The 25,104-nt window shown below is 35.6% G+C and overlaps 2 protein-coding genes across 3 annotated transcripts in view; one reads left to right on the plus strand and one right to left on the minus strand.

Moving 5' to 3' along the window:
* Window positions 1–1,058: 1,058 nt before the first annotated feature.
* SLC24A5 (solute carrier family 24 member 5) lies at window positions 1,059–19,964 on the plus strand. The gene is made up of 9 exons (XM_060096781.1): window positions 1,059–1,179; window positions 1,869–2,048; window positions 12,116–12,199; window positions 12,288–12,391; window positions 12,733–12,833; window positions 14,530–14,813; window positions 16,927–17,133; window positions 19,039–19,140; window positions 19,642–19,964. The coding sequence occupies exons 1-9, from the start codon at window positions 1,059–1,061 to the stop codon at window positions 19,962–19,964; spliced, it is 1,506 nt and encodes a 501-aa protein (XP_059952764.1).
* MYEF2 (myelin expression factor 2) overlaps window positions 17,174–25,104 on the minus strand; it is a 35,031-nt gene continuing 27,100 nt past the window's right edge. The window contains exon 16 of one of the 2 annotated variants that reach the window (XM_060096784.1): window positions 17,174–20,687. In XM_060096784.1, the coding sequence (XP_059952767.1) occupies window positions 20,524–20,687 (164 nt within the window). In that variant the 3' untranslated portion in view covers window positions 17,174–20,523. The remainder of the gene's footprint in view (window positions 20,688–25,104) is intronic. The other variant, XM_060096782.1, reaches the window with a different exon arrangement.

Below are 25,104 nucleotides of genomic sequence, written 5' to 3' on the forward strand. Positions count from 1 at the left end.
ACTAAAAAATTCCTTTATGGCCAAGAAGCTTCTATCTTAATCAAAAGTAATACATTAATAATAATAATATAGATGATAGACAATAGATAGATAACATTGACCATGGGGCAGAGGCTGTTTTAAGCAGATTGCATCCATTCATTTATGTAATCTTCACACAACCCAAATAGAGGGCACTATAACCTTCCCATTTTACAGAGAGTGAAACAGAGGAGCAGAGAGGTTAAATAACGTGCCCAAGGTCATACAGGTACTAAGCAGCAATGCTAGGACTCAAGCCACGTGGTCTGGCTACAGAGCCTGTGCTATTCGTCACATGTTACTATAGTGCCAGAAGTTCTTAACATCTTGGCAAGCCCAGTAAATGCTAGGGTAGGGAGGATAGTAGTTTATATCTGAACACTCCCTGGCTTGTCCAATTTGCATTTTAGAACCTCTGGCAGAGAGCACAGCTAACCAATGATCAAATAGCCTCCATCCACTACGACTCTTACTAGTTCTTGAAGCTGCCCACTTCTCTCCATCCCCATTGCCACTGCTCTGGTTCAAGCCACCATCATTTCTCCACTAGATTATTGCAGGAGCCTCCTAATTGGAGAGAGGACGAGAGGCCAAAACAGAAATATAAAAGGGTGACAGCCTAGCCAAAGAATGCACATACACGAGCTCCAGCAAATTCTAGAAGCAAGGGCTGGAGAGAGAGGTGGAAGCAGTTATAAACTCAGGTCCTTACAAATCTAAAGAGAGTCAAAAGCAGAGCCAGTATGAAGACAATAAATAAAATCACTCCATAAAGAGCAAGCCGCCTGGATCTGCCCTCGGGGACTGTGGGCCACGGGACTGTCTGCTTCCTCCCTACCTCCTCCAGCCTCTCTGGGGCTTAGGGCTCCTGATCAGAGTGGCTTGGCTGGCTCCAATCACCCTCCCTTGTCCACTGGCCTTGCTGTGATGTGCCCTGGGCAGGGCACTGGGCAGGAAGGAGACTCCTCACATGATCCAGCTTAATCCTCCCCTTCTCCCTTCCCAAGGCTGCACGCTGCAGAAAGACCGCTGCAGAAATGCAGACCAAAGGGGGTCCACGGTGGGCAAGAAGGGCCCTGCTCCTCGGCATCCTCTGGGCTACTGCGCACTTGCCTCCCCCAGGTGCCTCCCTGCCCCAACGTCTCCCAAGGGCTACAGGTAGGTGGACGCTGGGGTCAGCTACCCTTGCTGCTGCTGCCACATATGGATAAACAGACAAAGAGAGGGAAATTCTTACTGGACTCACTTTTGCTTATGCTGCCTGCTGTATTTGCTCTGAGTTTTAGCATTTGGTAGGCTATCAAACACTTCTGATCCTTCGAATAAGCTCTCAAAGATAGCTCTGAAATAATTCACAGACGTCATGAAGCAGGAGAGTCTTCAGTTTTTATTGTTGGAGACTTCATCATGGAAAAAGAAATCTTCTTTCATCCTAGAAATTCTCTCTGCAACAGTGGATGATTCTTTGTGGGCCTTGGGCTTTGCGGACAACTTGGGCTCTGAAATGGGAAAATGAAATTGTACAGATATTAGGAATCTTTATCTTCAAAATACAGTTTCTAATTGAGGAGGAAAAGGGGTTCAGAATTCCCTTTTAGTAATGAAGCAGACAAGGAAGACTGATTTCATTATTTCCTTTTTTAATTCACCTGCTATCATTATCTTATTTCATTTAAAGCACCTCTTTCAGGTCCCAAAGACTAATTTTTTTTTAAGAATCTACAATTACATCATATTCAAAAGTGATTTAATCCCACACTTCCTGTTTTCTTAAGGAATTTCTATTTGTGGGCTTGGAATGTGTTACTCCAACATCCTTCAAATTTTCACCTCCTTTTCCTTACCAGGAAATAGCACCCAATGTGTTATGTCCCCATCATCAGAGTTTCCTGAAGGGTTTTTCACAAAACAGGAGCGTGCAGATGGAGGCATCGTAATCTACTTCCTAATCATCCTTTACATGTTCATGGCCATGTCTATTGTCTGTGATGAGTACTTCCTACCCTCCCTGGAAATCATCAGTGAATGTAAGTAGCTGGAAATCTTCTCTACAACTTTCCAGAACAGTAGTGCCACACACATATACAGCTGTCTTTGGAGTAGCTCAGCAGCAATCCTGTCCATCTCATCTGGCTGCAGAACACTGACTTTTGCATTGTGGTGTCCTGTATCTTGAGGGACTGGCGTGAGTATGGTCTTTCTTGGTAGTTAATGTGCAGCAGAACATCTTTAAATGAGTATAAAGCAACTATTGCTATACTGCCTATCTCCAGAAACTTGCAGTTTGTCTATTGTACTGCCTCGCTGTTTGTTAGTAAGCTGTTCCAAGTTTCATATACATGCACTTGGTATATACTCCTAATACTTGCCATCAAATACTTCAAATTTTTTTTTCATTTTTACTCTAAAATCTCTGTAACTTTTTTAAAGGTAGATGATAAACAAATACCTTTAAGGACCGCCCTCCTTCCTCTTCCTTTCCCAGCCTCCTACCAGTAAGGAAACTAATTGATGTTTATGGACCAATAAGTAAATAAATAAGTCCTGCATTTTATGTAAAGGGCCCTTCGGCATCAGGTAATTAAACATTAAGCTCAGTTACTGGTTTCTGGAAATAAGATCTGCCAAGCCCCTCAGTTCTACTCCTTCAATCATGTATATCGCCCAGAATTCTGAGCACAGACCTTACATTAGCACACTGGTCCCTAAAATCAGGATATCAGTGATGTTTTATGCCAAATAAGCAAAAGTGCCGGCGTTTCCAGTCTCTGTCTCCTGCTTAATTAGTTTAATTGGTTGAGCATGCTCACTTCAGAGAAGGTCAAAGTTAAGGGTTAGATTTCCCACTGCATACTCCCAGGACTGCACAGAAATAGCATCCCCCCGCCACACACACACACACACACACACACACACACACACTGCTAGCATTTCTTCACAGGGAAAGAACATGAATGTAAACTCTCCCTTTTTCCCTTTTCCCATGGTCCCATCCCCCACCCCTGCTGAAATACAAGTCATTTTCTCTCTTGTTCAGTGCAGTACAGCAGTATCCTTAGGACTTAAAACAGGATCTGGCAATAGCAGAGGCACTCAACACCTATTTCTCTAATGAAAAATAATTATAGAACAGGTCGGCGTAAGTTTATTATAATTATTATTTAAGTTATACATATAGTTTTACATTGATACTACATTTGACATTGACACTGATAGTTTTCCTTAATAGAAATTAAATTACTTTAATATTTTTACTTAGACTGATGAAATGCAAGCAGAATAGAAGAAAAAACAAATTCCTCTACATTTCTATCACCCAGAGATCCCCACAGTTATCATTTGGTGTATTTCCTTTCAGTCTTTTAGATCTTGCTACATATACAATTTGAGGTCGTTTCCTTTTCCTAAGATAATATTTAATCATGCATATTTCCCTATATTATTAAATACCCTTCAAAAACATGATTTTTCATGGCAGCACAATAGTTCCTGATTCTGCAAACGATTTGAGCACCTAACACTGGTTTTTATACATAATAAGCACCCAGTAGAAATTTATCACAATTTTAAAAATTATTAATCTTATTAGACATTTGAGTTTTAATTTTTTGTTCTAAATGATGTTATGTCCATTCTTGTATCAAATCTTTGCAAACTTCTCTGATCATTTCCTGATAAAGATATAGAGCTATGCATATTTTAAGCTTTATATTATACATTGCCAAAAGCATTTCACAAAGGGTGTGCCAACGAAAACCTCCACAACGTGTGGTAGCTTCCATTCCAGAAAACCATGAGTAGTATCTTTTTAAAAAATAATTCTTATTGGGATCATTTTAAATGTCTTTGTTAATTGCTTTCAAATGGAAGTTATTTTATAAAATTTGTATTTATCTTACTATTTGTGAGGTTGAACATTTTATATGTGTATTAAAATTTGTGGTTTTGCTTTTGTGTTTTTTGCCCATGTTCTAATACGGGAGTATTTGTCTTTTACTTACTGATTTCCAAGATTTTTTTTAATATAAGGGTATTAACTCTTTCTAATATAATTTTTATATGATATACTTTTTATGGTTTGCTTGGTTTTGTATTTTATGTGTTTATCACATTGAAGTGTACATATTTTTAAGTCAACTTACAAATATTTTCCTTTATGATTCCCCTTTTGGTTTTATACCTAGAAATACCTTTTTATCCCTAGGTCAGAAAAATGGTCATCTTTTCTTCTACTTATAGTTTCTTTTTTTTTACATTTATTTATTTATTTATATTTAATATTTTTATTTCTTCCACTAAGAATTTATTTTGCTATAGGATACAATGCTATTTTTTCCAAAAGTTGATCCATTTTCTATACTCTCAACTCTATACTTTATTCTTTTTTTTTTTTTTTTTTTTTTAATATTTTATCGAGTTCTGATTGTGCTCCAGGCATTATCCTTGATCTTTTTTTTTTTTAATGGTAACATTTTTATTTATTTATTTATTTTTATATTTATTTTTGGCTGTGTTGGGTCTTCGTTTCTGTGCGAGGGCTCTCTCTAGTTGCGGCAAGTGGGGGCCACTCTTCATCGCGGTGCGCGGGCCTCTCACAATCACGGCCTCTTTTGTTGCAGAGCATGGGCTCCAGATGCGCAGGCTCAGTAGTTGTGGCTCACGGGCCTAGTTGCTCCGCGGCATGTGGGATCTTCCCAGACCAGGGCTCGAACCCGTGTCCCCTGCATTGGCAGGCAGATTCTTAACCACTGCGCCACCAGGGAAGCCCTATACTTTATTCTAATGATCTATTTGTTCATGTTTGTGCCAGTACTGCACTTCTCATTAGAAAAACTAAATCATATTAATTACATAAAATTAAGAAATTAAAAATTCAAGGTACTATATCCCCACTTAGAATCCTTCTCTTCCTGGAAAACAAACAAACAAAAAAGTCACTTTTTGTTTGTTTGTTTTTCGTTTTCACATTTCCAAACAACGACTTGACTGAAAGAATAAATCCATTAAGAAATTTTTAAATAAAAACCTGTCTTGGGAGTGGTAAATAAATAGATAACTTTTCTAGCCCTGCAGAAGAAACTACTGCATTAAAATTTAGATTGCTACTTCAAAATAATCTTCATTAAGCAACTTCATAAAATATCTATAATAATGACTTCCACCATGCCATTTGTGGAATTACTTTGGAACATCATCAGCAAACATTCATTTCTCAAGTGAATCACTCTTTGCTCTGAAGTATAACACAGTAGCTATTATGGATGTGTGATTGATGGATGCCCACATCACTGCCAAATCTTCAGCTGCTAAGAATTGACCCCGGTCTTCAGCATTGAAAATGCTGGCAATGAAATGAAATAGAAATAGTGCTAGCTGGATTCACTTTTAAATGCCTCTAAATTAATTCTGTCGTTTCTCTTTCCAAGGTCTTAGCATGGTCTTGTCTAAATTAGGACATCAGCAATAAAACACAATTTCTCTGGAATTTCTTTACATCCACAGAAACTAACTTCAGAAAGTCTGCAAACGCTTTACATTTCCCCATAGTTCTTTGACAAGCTATAATAGTCCCACCCAACTAATAAGTATTAATATAATCCTCTAAACAATTTACAGAGCATTCTACAATGTACTGGAATGCTATTAATTATTTATGTATTTATTATAGTTATTTATCATAAAACCATTATAGAAGACCAAGCATGGTTCTAAATTAAACATATATGATTATATTTAGTCTTCACAAAAACCCTATGAAGTAGGGACTATCAGATTGGTTTTAATAATGAAAAAACCGATGCTGAGAGAATATATAATTTCTCAAGACTACACAGCCAGTACACAGGAGAGCCCTGGTTTCTCTAATGCCAAAACCCCAGAATGTTTTCAATTGCTGTGTGATATAATTTTACACATACTTGTTTGAGATTAGCTGCTGTAATATGGTTGTTTCAGAAGAACTGTTCTTTTTGAACAATTTTAAAAGGTATTTTTCCTCCCAAGGGCACTGAAAATTTTGACCACAAAAATACATCAAATACTCATTGTAACTACAGAGGAAGTATACTACAAAATGAGAATCCACGAAGTCACTTAAAAAAATCAGTTAAGAATTTTAGCAACCTACTGGGGGCTGTAAATTAATGTTATAGATGGTAACCTGAAATAATTAGACTCTGAGAACTAAGCATTTTGTCTATGATGTACATGAAATCATAGTGCAGTACTGTGGAACCAAACCATCATGTATAATGCAATGACTTTCTATGGAGTACATGTCTGAGTCCCAACCTAGGATACAATGGTTGAATTGGCACACCCCCGGCCCACCCCAGCCCCATCACCCCATGAACCCCTCCTCAAATCACTAACAGTGGCTCATTTGGTTAGCACAAGGGTCTTCAGCAAGGGGAAGACTAGAAAAGGCTCAGGACTGGAGTCTCCATGCAGGGGATAAGTTGGAAGTGGTGGAGGGCAGAGCCTCTTGCTGATGCCCTGGCCAGGCCCAACTCAGGCAAGTGAGTGCTGTTTCTCTGCCTGTAGCTATATATGCTGGTCTGTCAATTACCATTAGAACCACCACCACTTGAGGTTTTCAACAAGGATCTTTCCCTTTCTTGCTCAGCTCATGACCATAAAAGTTACACAACCTCTCCTCCCCACCTCAAAACTGGAAAAGCAAGCACATACCCTGAGACATTTTGCTGTCATCTTAACTACGTAGAACCAATACAAGAAAATGTTGCTATACCCCCTTCCTCTAATCCTATTTTCTCTTTTATCCATTTAAGTTCTAAAGGAAAAGAGACTAAAGATGATTCTTTGAACACATTTATATATAATATAAACTATATTAACTTGTAGCCCAAATAGTAGGACTATTACCTCTCATCTTTATAAGCAGTTCATTTTTAGAAACACAAAAGTTCAGTATAAAGTCAAAACAAATCCTTTTTATGTGTTGTTTTAACATGTAATGGGGACCTCCTAGAGTTATTTAACCACTGTTTAAATCACCTTTCTTTAACTTTTCCTAAGCTAACTAGAGAGAAACATGAGAACCCCTAGTGACTGGTCACTTGATATAGCCCAAAGTCCACAATGAGCTACTTATGAAACTTTTCTTTTTATATGTTACGCTAATATGCTATTCAGTTAGTAATTCTAATCCCTCCACCATGTTGACCCTTTGAAGTATAACATGTCTTAAGTGAAAATGATCTTAGTAAGGTTTTCAGAAACATACTTAAATAAAAGATTTACTTTTTTATTAAAAAATTATTCTTATTCACTCTGCTTTGAGCTAATATTTGCCCATGTTCTACTTTATGTTTCAGAAATAGACAATAAGAAAGAAAGGCAAGTTTTAATTCCAGGTAGAATTAATTCTAAATTGATAAAATTGAAAGGGAGTGGAATAATTCTGTGAGTATGGCATTTGGATAGCCGACAGTTTCAGGGGATTGTTTGATTCTTAATCCTTATGAAATTTACAGAGGCAAAGCCTTTCCAAAGAACAAAGAATCTAAGAATAGTGCTTCCTCCCTGCCACACAGGCACTCATTCTCCTCTTAAGAGCATTTTCATCCTCTTTGTTTTTCTTTTCCCTCTGATCTAAACTAATCTAAATTTAAAATATAAATAAATATATTGTGGTCACCTTGGATCACATCTAAATCTACCCCAGGTATATGGATCTAAATAAGTGCCAAGTGGTCTGGATATTACCAAGATGCCATTCAGGAATAGGCAATGATGATGATGATGATGATAATAATAATAAAGCTATGTATTAATCTCTTCACTTACATGGGTAACAGAAAGAGCAGCTTTTTAAACTCAAAAAGGTCTAGCTGCCCATCCCATCTCTGCAACTACTACCTATGTGACTTTGGGCAAGTTATGGAGACAAAACTCAGGTAATTGTGAGCTTTGGAGATAAAATGTCTTACATATGCTTTATATGATAGACTTAGGGCAAGTGGAAATTAATTAATACTAAAGCTGTTAGATTAGGCCATGGGGGAGTCTTTCTTTTTCAGTGGAATCAGGCCTTTCAAAACATTATACAGAGTTTCAGAATTTATTCCGTTATAGCTCAGACAAAATATGAGATGATAACTATAAAGTACTTCAAATGTTTTTATTTACTGTTAAAAGCACCACAGAGCATATACATGCAGTTGTACATTGAGAGGCTAGGCATTTATTTCAATGATGCTGACTTCACTCAAAACATTTCTAGAATATATTTGGAATTAATATCAGAACCAATTTTGCAAATCATAAAAGACATTGGTTTGCTGTCATACTTCATTTTGAATAGAATTACTCAGCATGACTACCCACCCTAGTCACTAGAGTTGGGTCTGAATGACTTTTAATTGCTTTCAAAATTCAAATTCATTCACAAAGCATGAAAATTTTCTATCACTGAGGACTTTACAAAATTGTGCCAGAAGACAACAAATTGCTTATAGCCTACTCTTGTAACTCTATTAAACGCACATTGTGAAAAGAACTGGAAATACATAAAGAACGGTAGCAGTGGTTAAAATACAATGTTAAAATTATAAATGATCCTCCCCATTCTGTTTTCTCCTCCATTTTCTAAATTTTCAGCAACAAAGGGGATTTTTATTTATAAAAGGAATTTATTTAACAGTAAGAAGCAGTACAGAGGCTTAAGTCATAGAATTCATATTTTATATTTTTTGTAAAAATTGATAATATTAGAAGATACCTAAATATTGTGTAGTCCAATCCTCCATTTTACAGATGGCAAAATACAAGGCTTGTCTGAATGACTTATCTAAAGTCTCACATTAAGGTACTGGCAAGACCAGAAGCCAGGTCTCCATTTTAGTTTAAAACTCTTTCTACTATATTTCCAGAAGAGGATTTTCAAAAACCGTTATAAACTTTCCAACATGGTATCAGAGAAGAGAACATGCTTAAGAAAAAGTCTGATGAGTTCCAGTAGTCAGTTCATTATCATAAAGTTGCACTTTATATAAACAATGTGATTTCTAAACTTATAAAGAAAACTCACCTTGAACATTTCTACTATATCCTGAAGGAAATATGATTACTCCTTTAGAGTAATAGAGAGGGAAAAAAGTAATAGCTCTTGGGAGAGGGGGGAAACCAGAACAATTTATCTTTAATAATAAACTATAGCAGAGAGAAATGCTACCCAAGCGTCAGTGAAGACAAAGCCAGTCAATTCTAAAGTTCAAAGGTATAAACCATTTTACAAAATATGCTTAGAACCTTAAGATGTAACTTGTTAAAATATCTTGGAAGTTTTACACATCCATCTGTACAGAACCTTTCTTTTCATAACTCAAATAGAGCCCAGTGAATAGCAACAAGCTTTATTGTTACTGCCTTCTGAGAGTGAAAGTGCTCCAAAGGGCCACCTATTTTTCCTACCTTGCAACAGCCAGATGGATCACCCTTTCTCTCTCAAGACTGAATTTTTCTAATGAAGCATTCTTCAGCCAGCATTAAATGAAGATTGGCCATTCACTCTTCAGCTGCCCCAAGTTTAGACAGTTACTTCAAGATAAAGCACTTTGTTCTTTTTCAATTTCCTCCACATATTATCTAGCCCTGGTTTGACTTGAGAAGAGAATTCATGGTAATATCACTAAATTTATACATTCTCTGGAATATGCTGGAAAACGTCTAAATTATTCCTGACTCCCATTAGCTATTTTCCCCCTAGCAAGGAATGGAACAGTGGTAGTTATGTACCAGTGCCATGAGGCAGGAAAGAAAATGACTCAATTGCCCCCTATAATTGGCCTAAGTGCCATTCTTATATTATATTGAGTTTCTGTGATGAAACAGAAATAGCACTGGGTTTAGAACCAATAGACTTGTGGTTTATGCCCTAACTCCTCACATTTAAGATTCTTGTTCTCCATGTAACTTTTAGTTACTTAACCTTCTGGACCTGTTTCTTTATCTGTAAAATGGAAATACCACCACTCACATCTGAGGATAGCTGAGATGATTAAGTTATGTATATGATAGTGAACTGTATACCATGAATTAAGATATTATTTACTTCATACATAAAATGAAAAAGTTAATAACAGAACAATATGCTTCATTTTGTTCTATTTTAAGTTTCATGGCCAATTGGTCCTACTACATATCAGAGTTGTAGTAAGAGTATAAATACTATATACTATATATATACTACATATTTATATGTAAAATTACTCTAACCAGTAAAAGAAATGCTATGAAATGTCACTTACATAAATTACTACTTCTCTCCCTTCATTAGTCACCACAAGTAGATGTTCATCAAGCAAGATGACCAAAGGAAAATAGTAAGAAATAGGATAGAGGGCCTGGATTAGATAATTCCGACTATCCTGAGAGGATTTTTCACAATGGAGGCTTAACAGGTGGCCCAACGAGCTGGTTGGGCCTCTGAGACCAGATAATCTCATGGGGATAAAAAAGATGACTGCAGCTGGTATCACCAGCAAGCAATATTGTGGATGTCTTTCCAAGCACTTCCCATATTCTTCACAATAAAAGCCCAAGTCCTTGCTAGGATCCACAAGGCCTTACATGATCTAGTCACCTATTACCTTTGACCTCATCATCTACAGCTCTCCTTCACACACTTTATTCCAGACACTCCAGTCTTTTTCTGTTTCTTGAACACACAGGCTAGCTTCTACCTCAAAACCTTTGCACTAACTCCATCTGCGTAGAATACTCCTGGGTCTACGTGAGGTTAGCTCCCTCACTTTGAAGTCCTTGTTAAATTACCATCTCAGTGAAGTCCTTTCTGGTTACCCAATCTAAAACTACAATCTTTCCTGCATGACATTTTATATCCCACCCTGCTTTTGCTCCTTCTAACATAATACATAGTTTTCTTATCTTGTCTGTCTGTTCTCACTATAATTAAATTCCAGAAGATGAGAAACATTTGTCTGTTTTGTTACTGCCACATTCCTAGCACATAAAAAAAGCATCTGGCATGCTAGGTAGTCAATAGATAAATAACAAATAAATGAACAATAGTCAGGTGTTCCAGTTATCTATGGTTGCTTAACAAATCACCCCAAAACTATTAGCTTAAAAGAACAATCATTTCATACCTCACAGCTTTGGGGATTTACTGGCCTCAGCTGAGTTGTTCTTGCTTGAGGTCTCTCATGCAGTTATAGTAAGAAGAGAGGACTAGAATTATCTGAAAACTCCCTCCTTCACATGTCTGGTGCCTGGGATGGGAAGATTCAAAACTGGGGGGCTGAACCAGCCGGGGTTCCTCAGGTATCTCTATTTCTATGTGGGCTCTTCACAAGGTCTTTCCAGTATGGTAGCCAGGGTTTTTATGCGATCACTTAGGGCTCTGAAGCAAATGTTCCTAGAGAGAGAAAACCATGAGAAAGTTTTGTCACCGTTTATGTCCTAGCTTCAGAAATATTACGGCTCTGCCATACTGTTAGTCAAAGCAGTCACAAAGGATCATCTAGGCTCAGATGACGTAAACATAAACTCCACCTTGTTTTTTGTTTTGTTTTTTTGATAGGGAATGGAGAGGTTCTGGAATATCATGTGGGCAGAAACACTGTAGCTATTTTTGTTTTGTTCTCACACCGCCAACAACAAAAGGAATCAGTAATGTCAAAGGTAGATGTCTCAGCAGAGAAGTAGAACCTGATGTGGACCTGAGAGTGAGCGACAGGTAACGGTCCCCACAGGCAAGAATAAGGAGATACTGACCACAGGTGAAAGGGACTCAACAAAGCACACCAGAGTTTGAGAGTCTGGAAAGACTGAGTGTCAAATATCAGTAGATATAGCGAACAATAAACATCAACAAAGGATTGCTATCAAAGCCTTGGAAATCTGAGTTTTAGTTCTGACTTTGACACTAACTTTCTGACCTAGGGTAAATAATGCCTAGCATGCTGCCTCTATCGGCTATTTTCCAGCTAAAGTTAATATTAGTGATTTTCTGTGAAGATGTAGCTTTGACATATATCTATTTAGTTATAAAGACATACTCTTTCATTTGTCACTTTACCAGGCATAACATAATTTCATTTGTCTTCAGCCTTTGGATTGTCCCAGAATGTTGCAGGTGCAACTTTTATGGCAGCCGGTAGTTCAGCTCCTGAATTAGTTATTGCTTTCCTAGGTAAATATTGCTCCTTATATTTTTTCTTACTCCATGTGATTTGATCTTCTCCAAGTCAATACTAACTGAGCTACTATCTTGCTTATAGGTGTATTTATCACAGAGGGCGATATTGGCATTAGCACCATTCTTGGATCTGCAATTTATAATCTCCTTGGCATCTGTGCAGCCTGTGGCTTACTATCTAACGTGGTATGTAAAAAAACTTTATTCAACAAAATTTATTGCCTTGACAAATTATAAGAACCGTTCAGAGTCTAGGACAAACAAGGCACTAGTAATGTGTTCAATTATATTTATTAATCGGTAGAAAAACAACATGTATTCAATTTTAAGTTAACCCACAAATACCTCTTGGTCAAATTTATGAAAATCAGACTAGGTTTAGAAACACAATTTTTCTTAAAATTCCTTTCTCTATGCAATATGCAAAAGGTAACAATATTTAGCTACAAATATACAATTTTATTATTGCACTAAGCAAGTACTTGAAGAAGTTACAGTGTAATGGAAAACATTAATTATTTTTATAGGTTTCAACGCTATCATGTTGGCCCCTATTCAGAGACTGTGCAGCATACATGATTAGTGTAGCAGCAGTTCTTGCCATAATATTTGACAACCAAGTTTACTGGTAAGCTTGAAATAATTATTCTTAATGTAAAACAATTACAGAGAGGATTTTTATAAAATTCTGATGGTTTAGTAACATTTCTTTTTTTTCAAAAATGTTATTTCAATCACTTCTCAATCATCTGCCACTTCCGTACATCTTCCCCGTAGGTCTCTGAGCTAACCTCCTCACCACGATTGCTAGTTGGGTTCTTCTCCCTTCTTTGCAATTCTTTAGTCAAGTCAGTCTTCTTTTTTTTTTTTGTCTAACCACTGGATGTTACCACCCTTCTTTCTCTCCACTGACTTCCTGTTGAGAAGATCTCCCAACTTTTGTTGTCCGTTAAAGCCCCAACAGGTGGCTTTTTCATCTATTGGGTGGTTTACCTTGCCTCCATTAAAAGTGACCATGGTCACAAGATTGGAGAAGATGACAAAGGAAGTAAAAGAAGTTCCTTTAAATTCCTACAACTTTCTCCCTGATGTTCATTTAGTAAGAGGAACTATAGCCTTCTTCCCCTAAAAATCAAAAACGTTTAGGTTTCAATATTAAAAACTATTTGCTTTCTTTATAATCTCCCCATGCCTTGCTGTTCCAAGAAAATGAAAAAGGGGGTGACCTAGTGAACAGATAGTAATCGTTTCAGCTAGTAGGTGTTTATCACTACACTAGGAATCTTAATGGATAAAGAAATGTAAAACGCAGCCATACAGATTGTACATTGCCCAATGCCAGAGATCACCAGAAAAATAGAAAACGCTGTAAATGGCACCCCTCTGGAATACTACAATTTGGCAGTGCTGCATCAATATCTGCTATCAAAAAACTTTAAACCCCGCAGGGAGCAAATTTTTTAAATGAATCATCCTGAAATCTAGACCGTCTCCCAAGGAAAGACTGTTGGTTACAATGGGGATGCTTCTGGGACTTAGCAGTTGTCTGTAAGGGGGCAATGACTGTGAGAGCATCCAAGCTAATGCTCCCCCCATTAGGGAAATCAAGAACTCTGTGCCTTCAAGCTGTAGCAGAGATTCAATGGCTGTAAAATAAAACGTAAATGCAAGGTTCAAATGTGATGGTATTAGCTAATGAAAATCCTTTAAACAGCAAACCAGAGTACAGGAAAACGGTTCTCAGTGCCTTAGGTATAATTTTATTTTTGAAAACATCCTTGCTTTCTTGTGAATGCAAGCCAAACTCATTTACATTAAAATCGTCAAAAAAATCTCTGTATAGCAAACTGAAAGGCTCCAGCCAAAGTCTAACATATTCTGAATATTTTACACAAAATTCCTATACCTGAACAATTGAAATGAACAGATACTATATTTTCTTCTAATTATCATATTCTTCCAGTGAACTGAGGTGGAGAATGCCCATCACTATTCATTAGTTTCACTTTTATTTTGAAAGTCTATGATTACTGTTATGTTTAAAGAACTTTTTATGCCTGCCATTCGGAAGGATTCTACAAATTAAGACAATGCATTTATAATCCTTGTTTTTGAAATACAGAAAGGACAGTGTCAAGCTTTCATCAAATTTTTAATAATGCTGTAACCAAAGGTGGACACATCTGCAAAACCAAAATACATGTAGAACATTTCTGTTCTATTGCTGCATTAGAAAATTAAGCAGATACTGCCCAAAAGCTACTAACTCTAAAATAACTTTCACATTTTTAATTGAAAAACACACAAATTTCTTTAATTTATAGGTATGAAGGAACTTCACTGCTTTTGATATATGGATTATATGTTTTGGTGCTGTGTTTTGACATTAAAATTAACCAATATATTATAAAGAAATGCAGTCCTTGCTGCCCCTGCCTTGCCAAAGCAATGGAAGAGAGAAGTGAACAACAGCCACTGATGGGATGGGAAGATGAGGATCAACCATTCATCCGTAGGCAATCAAGAACTGACAGTGGAATATTTCATGAAGATTCTGGCTACTCCCAGCTTTCTATAAGTTTACATGGTCTTAGTCAGGTTTCTGAAGGTAATAACCACATCCTGGCCACTATTAAGTCTATTCACTAGCAAAACTTAATTTCATTTCAATTCATTAAGTACTATATATTTACTATGTAAAAAACACTACGGGGATTCAGGGATGATCAAGAGGCAGACCTATCCCTAAAGAAGCTTCCAATACTACAGGGGGGGAAAAAAAACCCAAATAGCTAAAATGTGAACATTTAAGTACTGTAAAGAGAAACAAATAAAGCATAACTGTGGTTCCTAAAGGGGACAGACGGTACAAAATTTGATGAGGATGGTTAGATAGGAAAGATTATCACGGAGAAGGGAGCATTAAAACTAAGCCTTGTAGAATAGTAAGATTTTAACTAACAACCTGATTTATGAATAATAAGTAACAGCTATTGAAGTCTAGACTTCAATAGCTGTTACTTATTAGTCATAAGTAAATGATGCAGAGATAAGAGTAAAGAGTATTCCATGGACTGACAAGGAAATAAAATGAGCAAAAGGCCTGCTCAAGTACTAACATAACTGGAGCACTGCATGTGCAGAATGGAAGCAGAAGAAAGTTGGATAGAAAGGAAGAGGATAGAGTCTTAAATGCTAGATTAAGAGTGTTTGCAGGTTTGTAAGCAGAGAAATTATCAGAACTGAAATACGGGATAAAGGACATGGAGGTCTTTAAGAGGCTACTAAACCAACTGATGTGTTTAGCAGATGTCTAGACAAAGTGATGGCAGAGGGAATACAAGAGAACAGATGTGAGACATTGCAAAGGAAGCATCACCAAGACCAGGCAACTGAAGGGCTACTTGGGAGCAGAGATAATTCTGAGGCTTTTGATCATGACTGACTAAGAAGATGAGAACACCACTTACAAAAACGAGGAATTAAGGAAGAAAAGCTGGTGTGGGAAAAAAGAAAGTAAGAAGGAAACAGTTGAATTTTAAACATGTCATTTGAAGCAGTAGCAAAACACTTAAGTAAATATATTTAGTAGGAAGTCGAATTCAGCTATGGCCAGAAATACAAATTTGGTTATTTTTTTATAAAGTGGTTGTAAGAAACAGATGCTAAATTTTATTTAGTACTTTAGACAGGGAACTTATTCTATTACCTTAAAAAGTTAAAATATGACTTTTCCCCTTCTTACAAAAATTATAGTTTCTAGTCTTTCAGGCGCAAGAGGTACACACGTCTAAGTTAAATTTTGTAACAAGAAACTCAAAAGAACCAGTCCAAACATTTTTTATTACACTAAAATTATATCTGTTACTTCTGGCCCATTGGCTGAGGCTTGGCAAAAATTTTTTTATGAGTTATTTTACTAGCATTAGTTGTAACGTGACCTAGTATATGGGTACAGTATTTTATAAATGCCATACAAATTTTAAACAATTTTAAAGTGAATTCCCCTTTTTATCGAATGTATTATTGTCTTCCACTAAGTTAATAAAACAAATTGAATTTAAAAAACATACTCAAGTCTTACAAGTTACATTGTAGATTCTATACTAGTGCCTATTTTCTTAAGGTTTTTTTCTAAGAATTGTGGTGAATTCTGTGTTTGGTGAATTAATTAAAGAAAATAATGAAACAAGTCCCCTAAAGTTACTTACAATGAGAATTAGAAATATTCAACTTAATAAAAAGATTATGCTATAATTATATTATACTCCCTAAGTATACATTGTGATAAATAGGGCAGGCTGGAGGTATCATCAATATTGGGAAATGGATACAATGGGGATAGCTAAGGTAAGCCAGCCAGTTAATCCCATAAGCAAAAGTTACTAAAGACCATCCACACTGTAGAAAACCAAGAGATGTCGAACTGACACTTCATAAACATTATGTCTCTAACATACTTAGTGAATGACCCAAGACATTTTGATGGATTTAAGGCCCCAAATCAAGAAACGCTGAGTATCACATTTTACACCATCAGCCCTGAAGTCTCAATTAGTTTCTCTTTGCCAGCAATATCAGTAATGAGGCATTCGAATGTTTTAAATAGCCTCTTAAAAACTGATACAGCTAATTTATTTCAATACAGCTTTCTAAATGAACATTTCTAACTTAATTGGCCACTTGAGAAAACTCAAAATCATTTAATTTTTCCTTAACAGATCCACCAAGTGTTTTCAACATGCCTGAAGCAGACTTGAAAAGAATTTTTTGGGTACTATCCCTTCCCATTATTATACTACTTTTTCTAACCACACCAGATTGTAGAAGAAAGTTTTGGAAAAATTACTTTGTGATAACCTTTTTCATGTCAGCACTGTGGATATCTGCATTTACATATATCCTGGTTTGGATGGTCACAATAACTGGTACGTATCTTAAGTATAAGAGCACAATTTTAAAATAAAATAATCAGTTTTATATAAGAACAAAGCATATATTCACTAAGTGTAGTCCAAAGAGCAAATTTTTTTCAGTAAAGACTAAAGATTAGTGCTATTTACAGAAAGATTAAATATTAATACACCAACAAGCTCATTCAGGTTTTGTGAGTTGTATATCACGTCAACTATATTCTCACTGTTATACAGCCCAGGGGTACAAGTCAAAGGAATGTACATGTTATACATTAAATCAAATTCACAGAATGTCTTTCTATTATGCTAATAATTAAATCACATTGCATGGGTGCATAATATAGTCTTTATATTGAATTCCATTCCATAATAAAAAATATAGCAAGGTGCCAGTGTTTTGAGAAAACGATGGGTACTGTTTAACTAGATTACATTTTATTTTGCTTTTTAATATGGGAATATAAACGTAGTATGAAATGAATAAAAAGGGTATAAAATAAAAGTTTCATTTTAGGTTTCTACTACCTTCATGATTAAGATTTAACTATTACTGCTTGGTCATAAGCAGCTGTAGTCCCACAGAACTCCTAGTCCAGAAGGAAAAATTGAATATAAACAATGAACACAAAAATCAGGAATTTCTCTCAGAAAGGTTAAGCTGAATGGACTTATATCATGGGTGAGCAAACCACCACCTGTGTGCCCAAATCACTGAGTCTCCTGCTTTTGAGAGTTAAGTTTTACTGAACACAGTCATGCCCATCCATTTATATATTATCTATGGATGCTTTCACATTACACTGGCAGAGCTGAATAACTGCAACAGAGATCACATAGCCTGCAAAGCCTAAATTAATTACTATCTCACCCTTTCGAAAAAAGTTTGCTGACCTCTGACTTTTCTCATATTAATATATGACTTAGAATAGTATGCTATTCTATTTTGCTTTTACTTTAAGAGTAAGATGAAAAAGTCCAATAGCTTGCATATTAAAACTCTAAATTTTCTCAGATCACATTTGACATTAGGAAAGCAACAAAAGAACAAAATGAAGTACTAGATCATAGAACAGTCGCCAAGATGATAAATATTAGTGTTATTTATGTACACATGAACTCTGGCAAACCAGTAACAAAATTAACAACCAATTACAATTCCAGTATCAATATATAAGCATGCAATAAATATGCTACTTGAAGTTCTTTTAATTAACATTTTAAGAAAGAAAAATTCTAAAGTAAGTTTTCAATTACAATATTAAGAGCAGTTACAATTACTTTCTTTTTTAAACTTCCCTCTAGTTCTGTTTCCCAAAATGAATACACTGATGAAAAATGTTGAACTGACATCAGATTTAACAGAAGTATTAAACTGGGACCATAAAGTTAGAAAGACTCAAGCCAAATCCTATTTTGTTTTCCTCAGATTTATGATTTCCCAAAGAAAACACTAAACTAAGGTCTGTCACTAAAGTAGGAATTTAAAAATGCATACCGTGTTAACACATGTACAGCTTAAAAATAGCTACAAATAATTTGCTTAAATCTGACCTCTTTAGCAAATGTTTTTAAAAGGGAAAAGAGAAAATGACCAATCTCGTTAGCATATTTTAAGCAACAGCCTTGACAACAGTGGACAGCCAAAACTTCTGTAAGCATACCAGGTAGGGAAATTACTCCTTGGTAGAATTTTGTGTATTAAATATTGATATCTGTCATTAAAAATCTGTGCTACCTGGGTTACCAATTCACCAATATTATTCAAATATTTTGGTAGCTAAAAATCTAAGTAAATACATATTGGTTCTGAAATCTAAATATGCCTATGTTCTTTTTCAGGAAAGAAATATCTGAAATATCTGTAAAGAACAGCGAATCTGTAAGATTTGTAACTTGTAATATCTATGTTTATTTCAGGGGAAACATTAGAAATTCCAGATACAGTAATGGGCCTTACTTTATTAGCAGCAGGAACAAGCATACCAGACACGATTGCAAGTGTGTTGGTTGCAAGAAAAGGTAAGAAGTAGGTCCCTCAAGCTGCAGTGCCCATTCTTAAAAGCCTGGCTGAAATATACTGAGCAAACATAACTTTAAAATATTTATTTCCTCAGTAACATACTTTGAAGAAAAAAAAAGGAGTGACTCAGAGGAAGGATTTACTATTTAATAGCAGATTAATTTCACTAAATCTAATCGCCCAAGTAATATTCATCTGAAATGTGCATTAAATCATAACTAACCATGTTAGAATGAAAAGCAACAAGTAATCTACATACCTTATTGAAAAATGGTTTAATAAATAAAGATAATTATTAGATAAATAAATGTTAAGACTTTAAATACTAACCCCCCAAAATTTAAAAATACAAATTCATTAAGACTTTTCCTCTAATACAACAATTTTCCAAAACAAAGAGAGAAAAGTATCCAGTGTTTTTTCTTATGAAGCTTATTAATAAAATACAGTATTGGTGTGCATATTTTAACAACATGCTTTTTTTTTTTTTTTTTTTACAGGCAAAGGAGATATGGCTATGTCTAACATTGTGGGATCCAACGTGTTCGATATGTTGTGCCTAGGAGTTCCATGGTTTATTAAAACTACATTTATAAATGCATCTGCTCCTGTAAAAGTGAACAGTAGAGGACTAACTTACATAACCATCTTTCTCAACATTTCAATTATTTTTCTTTTCTTAGCAGTTCACCTTAATGGCTGGAAACTAGACAGAAAGTTGGGAGTAGTCTGCCTATTATTATACTTGGGGCTGGCAACATTATCAGTTCTGTATGAACTTGGAATTATTGGAAATAATAAAATAAGGGGCTGTGGTGGTTAATGTGGAAAATGTGAATGATGGGGAAGGGCAGAGAAGGAAAACTCCATTTCTCCATTTAAGTCAAATAAAAAATATTCTGAACTTTAGAATCCAAAACTTACTTACAGCAATTCTTTATCACCAACAAAAATTTAAAACCAACCAAAATCATATCCTAATTTGTCTGAGCCCTTTCTTTCCAAGGACAATTACATATATTAAACAGAAGTTTTGAAAAAACTATCTATGTTTTACCTTACAATAAGTTGATAAAAGCTGGGGACACTTGAACAAACAAATCCCACTATGCAGAACTGAAAATAACAAGAAAATGGCTTATTTCATTAAAAATAGTATAACCATTCATTTAAACTGAATGACCAGACTTGCTGTCTTTAAAAATCCAAACTTGAGATTAACAAAAATCACAGTATATTAACACTATACTGTTAAAAGCTGGTGGGAGTTTTAAAAGTTCATCTTTACAACTTTTGTAAGCGTACAGTATTACTTAAAAAAATGACTTTTACTAGGAGATTCAGCAAAACAGATGTAAGAATGTTCCAACCGTGGTTTCAAATTATGCATTACGATCCAAGCGAACATCAATTTCTCTGCCACTGATTTTTATGCCATTCATTATTCTGCAGGCTTTTTCAGCTGATTCTGGGGAGTCAAATCTGACCGTTCCACAGCCTTTTGACTTTCCATTCTCCATTTTTATTTCTGCAAACATTACATGACCTTTAAAAGAAAAATTATAGAATTACTAGTCTGTTTAAACAGGTTCCATTTCACTACACAGGTCTGAAATTTCTCATAGCCAATGAAATGACAACTTGGCTAAAAACATCAATGATTTTAAAACAGCACATCATATAAGCATTATTCTCATCATTTTATATTCTGAATATAATGCAATTCATAGAAAGTAATGAATATATACAGGTTATAATATACAAAATTGAAATCAAAATAAATTTGCTTAGGATTTAATATTTTATTAAAATAAAAAATTTTTAATGTTAAATCCTTATTTCTAAAGTGAATTTTATAGCAAGATAAGGTAAGCTAGCACAAAATGACACCAAGTCACCATGCCTAATAACAAACTTACAAATTCAAACAAAATTATTTTTAGAAAAACAATTGCTCTTTTATGCCCAATCCCCTAATCTCTCTTCCTTCCCTTTTATCCTCCATTTCACTCTTTTATCCCTGAAAATAGTAGCAACTGCCCAGAAATTTAATTTTTACCAGGCCACAAAGAGCTCCGCTAATTCTGCTTTTCAGCCACAGTGCCAAAGTCATTTATTCAATATGACAATTTGAACTCCATATGTAAGAGTGGCACCAAGTATATTACGGAAACAGGCATGGACGAGATATTGTAGATTTAAATCAATAAAAGTAGAAAACAGTGATGATAAGAGCACAAAGAAGAACCTTAGAGAAGCTTCCAGAGGAGGAAAACCAGACAATGGTTCTGTTTATAGTTAATATCATTACTGACTCTATACAGACTAGTATTTGAAATAAATGAATATCATTTATCAAAATACGTGGCCATAAAAATCCATCATCCAAACCAGAAACTTTAGAGAGTAAAAGGGAGAGTTATTAATAATTACACACAAATAACAGATGTAAACATTGAGACTATCCCCAGGCATACAAGTCTGTATGATAACCCAGTTCACACAGATTTAGATGTGAGGTGACTACTTGCCATAATGCTTCCCTCCCCTTGAATATTATAGTTGCCAGATCACTATCGGCTAATTTTAGTCTGGCAATAAAATCAAAGACCCAGACATATTTAGTTCTATAAAGGGACAAAAAAAGGAAAAGGGGGGAAGGTAAAAGAAAAGGGCTTGGGCTTCCCTGGTGGTGCAGTGGTTAAGAATCCACCTGCTAATGCAGGGGACACGGGTTCAAGCCCTGGTCTAGGAAGATCCCACAGTCCGTGGAGCAACTAAGCCCATGCACCACAACTACTGAGCCTGAGCTCTAGAGACCGTGAGCCACAACTACTGAGCCCACGTGCCACAACTACTGAAGCCCGCACGCCTAGGGCCTGTGCTCTGCAACAAGAGAAGCCACCGCAATGAGAAGCCTGCGCACGGCAACGAAGAGTAGCCCCCGCTCGCCGCAACTAGAGAAAGCCCACGCACAGCAACAAAGACTCAATGCAACCCAAAATAACAAATAAAATTAATTTTTAAAAGGGCTTATCAAAAAATTGCATAAGCCCTTTCCAGGTGATGGGATGAACTTTTAATCCCAATGCATGAGTAAGATTTTTTTTCCTGTTTAAATTTTGATCTGAATGATTTCTACCACATCCTAGACTACTTTTCTTCTTTTGTTTATTCATCCATCCCTGCCCTGCCCCATTACTGCGTTTTTTTAAAACCAACTGATAGGTTATCACTCACCCACTCAATACTAATTAAATGGTTCAAGTTAATAAATATCACACTGAACCAAAACCATGATCTGTAACCCAAGCCAGGCAGTCTTTAACTGTGTTCTAAAAGTTATAAAACAGACTAATTCCCAGAAAAATTATTATAATGGTTAAAGTAGATCCAAAAAGTTTTTAACCTACAACAGGTAAAAAACCAAACACACCCCTGTGCACCATTAGTGGGAATGTAAACTGGTGTTGCCACTATAGAAAACAGTATGGCAATTCCTTAAGAAATTAAAAATAGAACTACCATAAGATCCAGATCCAGCAATTCCCCTCCTGGGTACTTATCCGAAGAAAATAAAAACACTAATTAAAAAAGATACATGCACCCCTATGTTCACTGCAGCACTATTTACAACAGCCAAGATATGGAAGCCACCTAAGCATGCACTACTCAGCCATATAAAAGAATGAAATCTTGCCATTTGCAACAACATGGATGAAACCAGAGGGTAGTATATGCTAAGTAAATAAGTCACAGAAAGATAAATACTGTATAATTTCACTTATATGTGGACTCTAAAAACCAAAAGAAATGAACGTAACAAAACAGAAACAGTTATACAGAGAACAAACAGGTGGCTGTCTGAGTGGAGGGGGCTGGAGAGAAGAAATAGGAAAGGAAGATTAAGAGGTACAAACTTCCAATTGCAAAATAAATAAGTCATGGGTATGAAATGTACAATGTGAGGAATATAGTCAGTAACTATGTAACATCTTTTTATGGTGATATATTGTAACTAGACTTATTGTGATGATCATTTGAAAAGTAGGGAAATATCAAATCACTGTATTGTGTAACAGGAACTAACATAGGGTTGTAGGTCAATTATACTTAAAAAGCAAAGAAACAAATTCACAGAAAAAAAAAGAGATCATTTTGTAGTTACCAGAGGTGGGGGGGTGGGGGGTGGGGGGGTGGAGTGGAGAGGGGAAATTGGAGGAGGGGAGTCAAAAGGTACAAAATTTGAGTTATAAGATAAATAAGTACTAGGGATGTAATGTACAACATGATAAATATAATTAACACTGCTGAGTGTTACATATTAAAGTTGTTAAGGGAGTAAATCCTAAGAGCTCTCATCACAAGGAAAATCTTTTTTCTATGTCTTTAATTTTGTATCTATGAGATGATGGACGTTCACTAAACTTCTTGTGATAACCATTTTATATGTGTAAGTCAAATCATTATGTTGTGCACCTTAAATTTATACAGTGCTATATGTCGATTATATCTCAACGAAACTGGAAGAAAAAATTTTTTAAAAAAATACAGAAATCACATTTTCTAACAAACATCATAAAATGAAACTGGAGACTATATATATATATATATATATATATATATATATATATATTTTTTTTTTTTTTTTTTTTTTTTTTTTTTAAAGCTTTAAAGACAAATGCAGAGCAATTTCCAGAGTCCTCTTAGTATCTCAAATGCTGGGACCTGAAAAAAAAAGCAAGTTTAATTAAAGAAGCATACCTTGGTAAATGGGAGCACTTTACAGTGATTTTGAAGAGGACTGTGGAGAATTTTCAGGAGCTTTTAAGGTTAAATGTTCTTCATTATCCTAAATTTTCCTGTTTTTCTTAACATAAGTATCCCACCATAGGTTTATTAGCAACACTAAGGTTCACCCAAGCAAGAAATCTTCAAAACTTCAAAGGAAAATATGTAATAATCTCTTACAAAATCTGTTAATCTCCCAGGACAAGTTTCTCTTTTTTTCTCTTAAATTTCCTCTCTGTTTAGGAATCATGACTCAAACCCCCAAATTCCTGACCTCACAATGATCTCAAGTCTTTTCTAGCTGACAAGGTCTATCAGCTAAGATACTTGAAACTTCTTACAGTTTGGACACTCAGGTTTATAGAGAAAGTGGCTTACAGATACTTGTTTCACAGTTAGGTTGCCCCCAAAAAACCCTAGGTATAGAACTAGAAAGTCCTGTTTTCTAACTTTCTTCTTAATCCCATAAAAACACCAACTGAGATATTTTCTTTTCTAAAGATAAATAATTGAGGAGAAAAAAATTTAGTTTTAATTAATTAAAATCAGACTTCTCTGGTTTTGTACATGCTCCGAGGACTCTTTTTTTTTTTTTTGCGTTACGCGGGCCTCACTGTTGTGGCCTCTCCCGTTGCAGAGCTCCGGACGCACAGGCTCAGCGGCCATGGCTCACAGGCCCAACCGCTCCGCGGCATGTGGGATCTTCCCGGACTGGGGCATGAACCCATGTCCACTGCATCGGCAGGCGGACTCTCAACCACTGCGCTACCAGGGAAGCCCTGAGGACTCTTAAATATCTACTGATCTTGTGTGATTCCAAGAAAAACAAAATAGGGCTGCTATTTTAGCAACAGTATAAGAGTATGCAATGAGAAATCAGTATTACAGTAATCAAAGATACTGCTGTTACATATACTAACTACACAACATGACTCTCCTGCAATAAAAGAAATCTTTCTACTTTATTTAACTCAGCCTATTAAGTAATCTTGTGGGATATACTCTGGAAAATAATGATGTAAAAGCATATCTAAAAACAGACCAAATTAAAGCACAAATAAATAAATAAATAAATAAATGGTTTAATAAAACCTACTTCCAAAGTACAGCTGTAACATAACCACAGGACAAGAAAGCAAAATCAGATATTCTATAAGAAACTATAATTATGA

The sequence above is a fragment of the Mesoplodon densirostris genome, chromosome 4 (genome assembly GCF_025265405.1).
Source record: "Mesoplodon densirostris isolate mMesDen1 chromosome 4, mMesDen1 primary haplotype, whole genome shotgun sequence".
Classification (NCBI taxonomy): domain Eukaryota; kingdom Metazoa; phylum Chordata; class Mammalia; order Artiodactyla; family Ziphiidae; genus Mesoplodon; species Mesoplodon densirostris.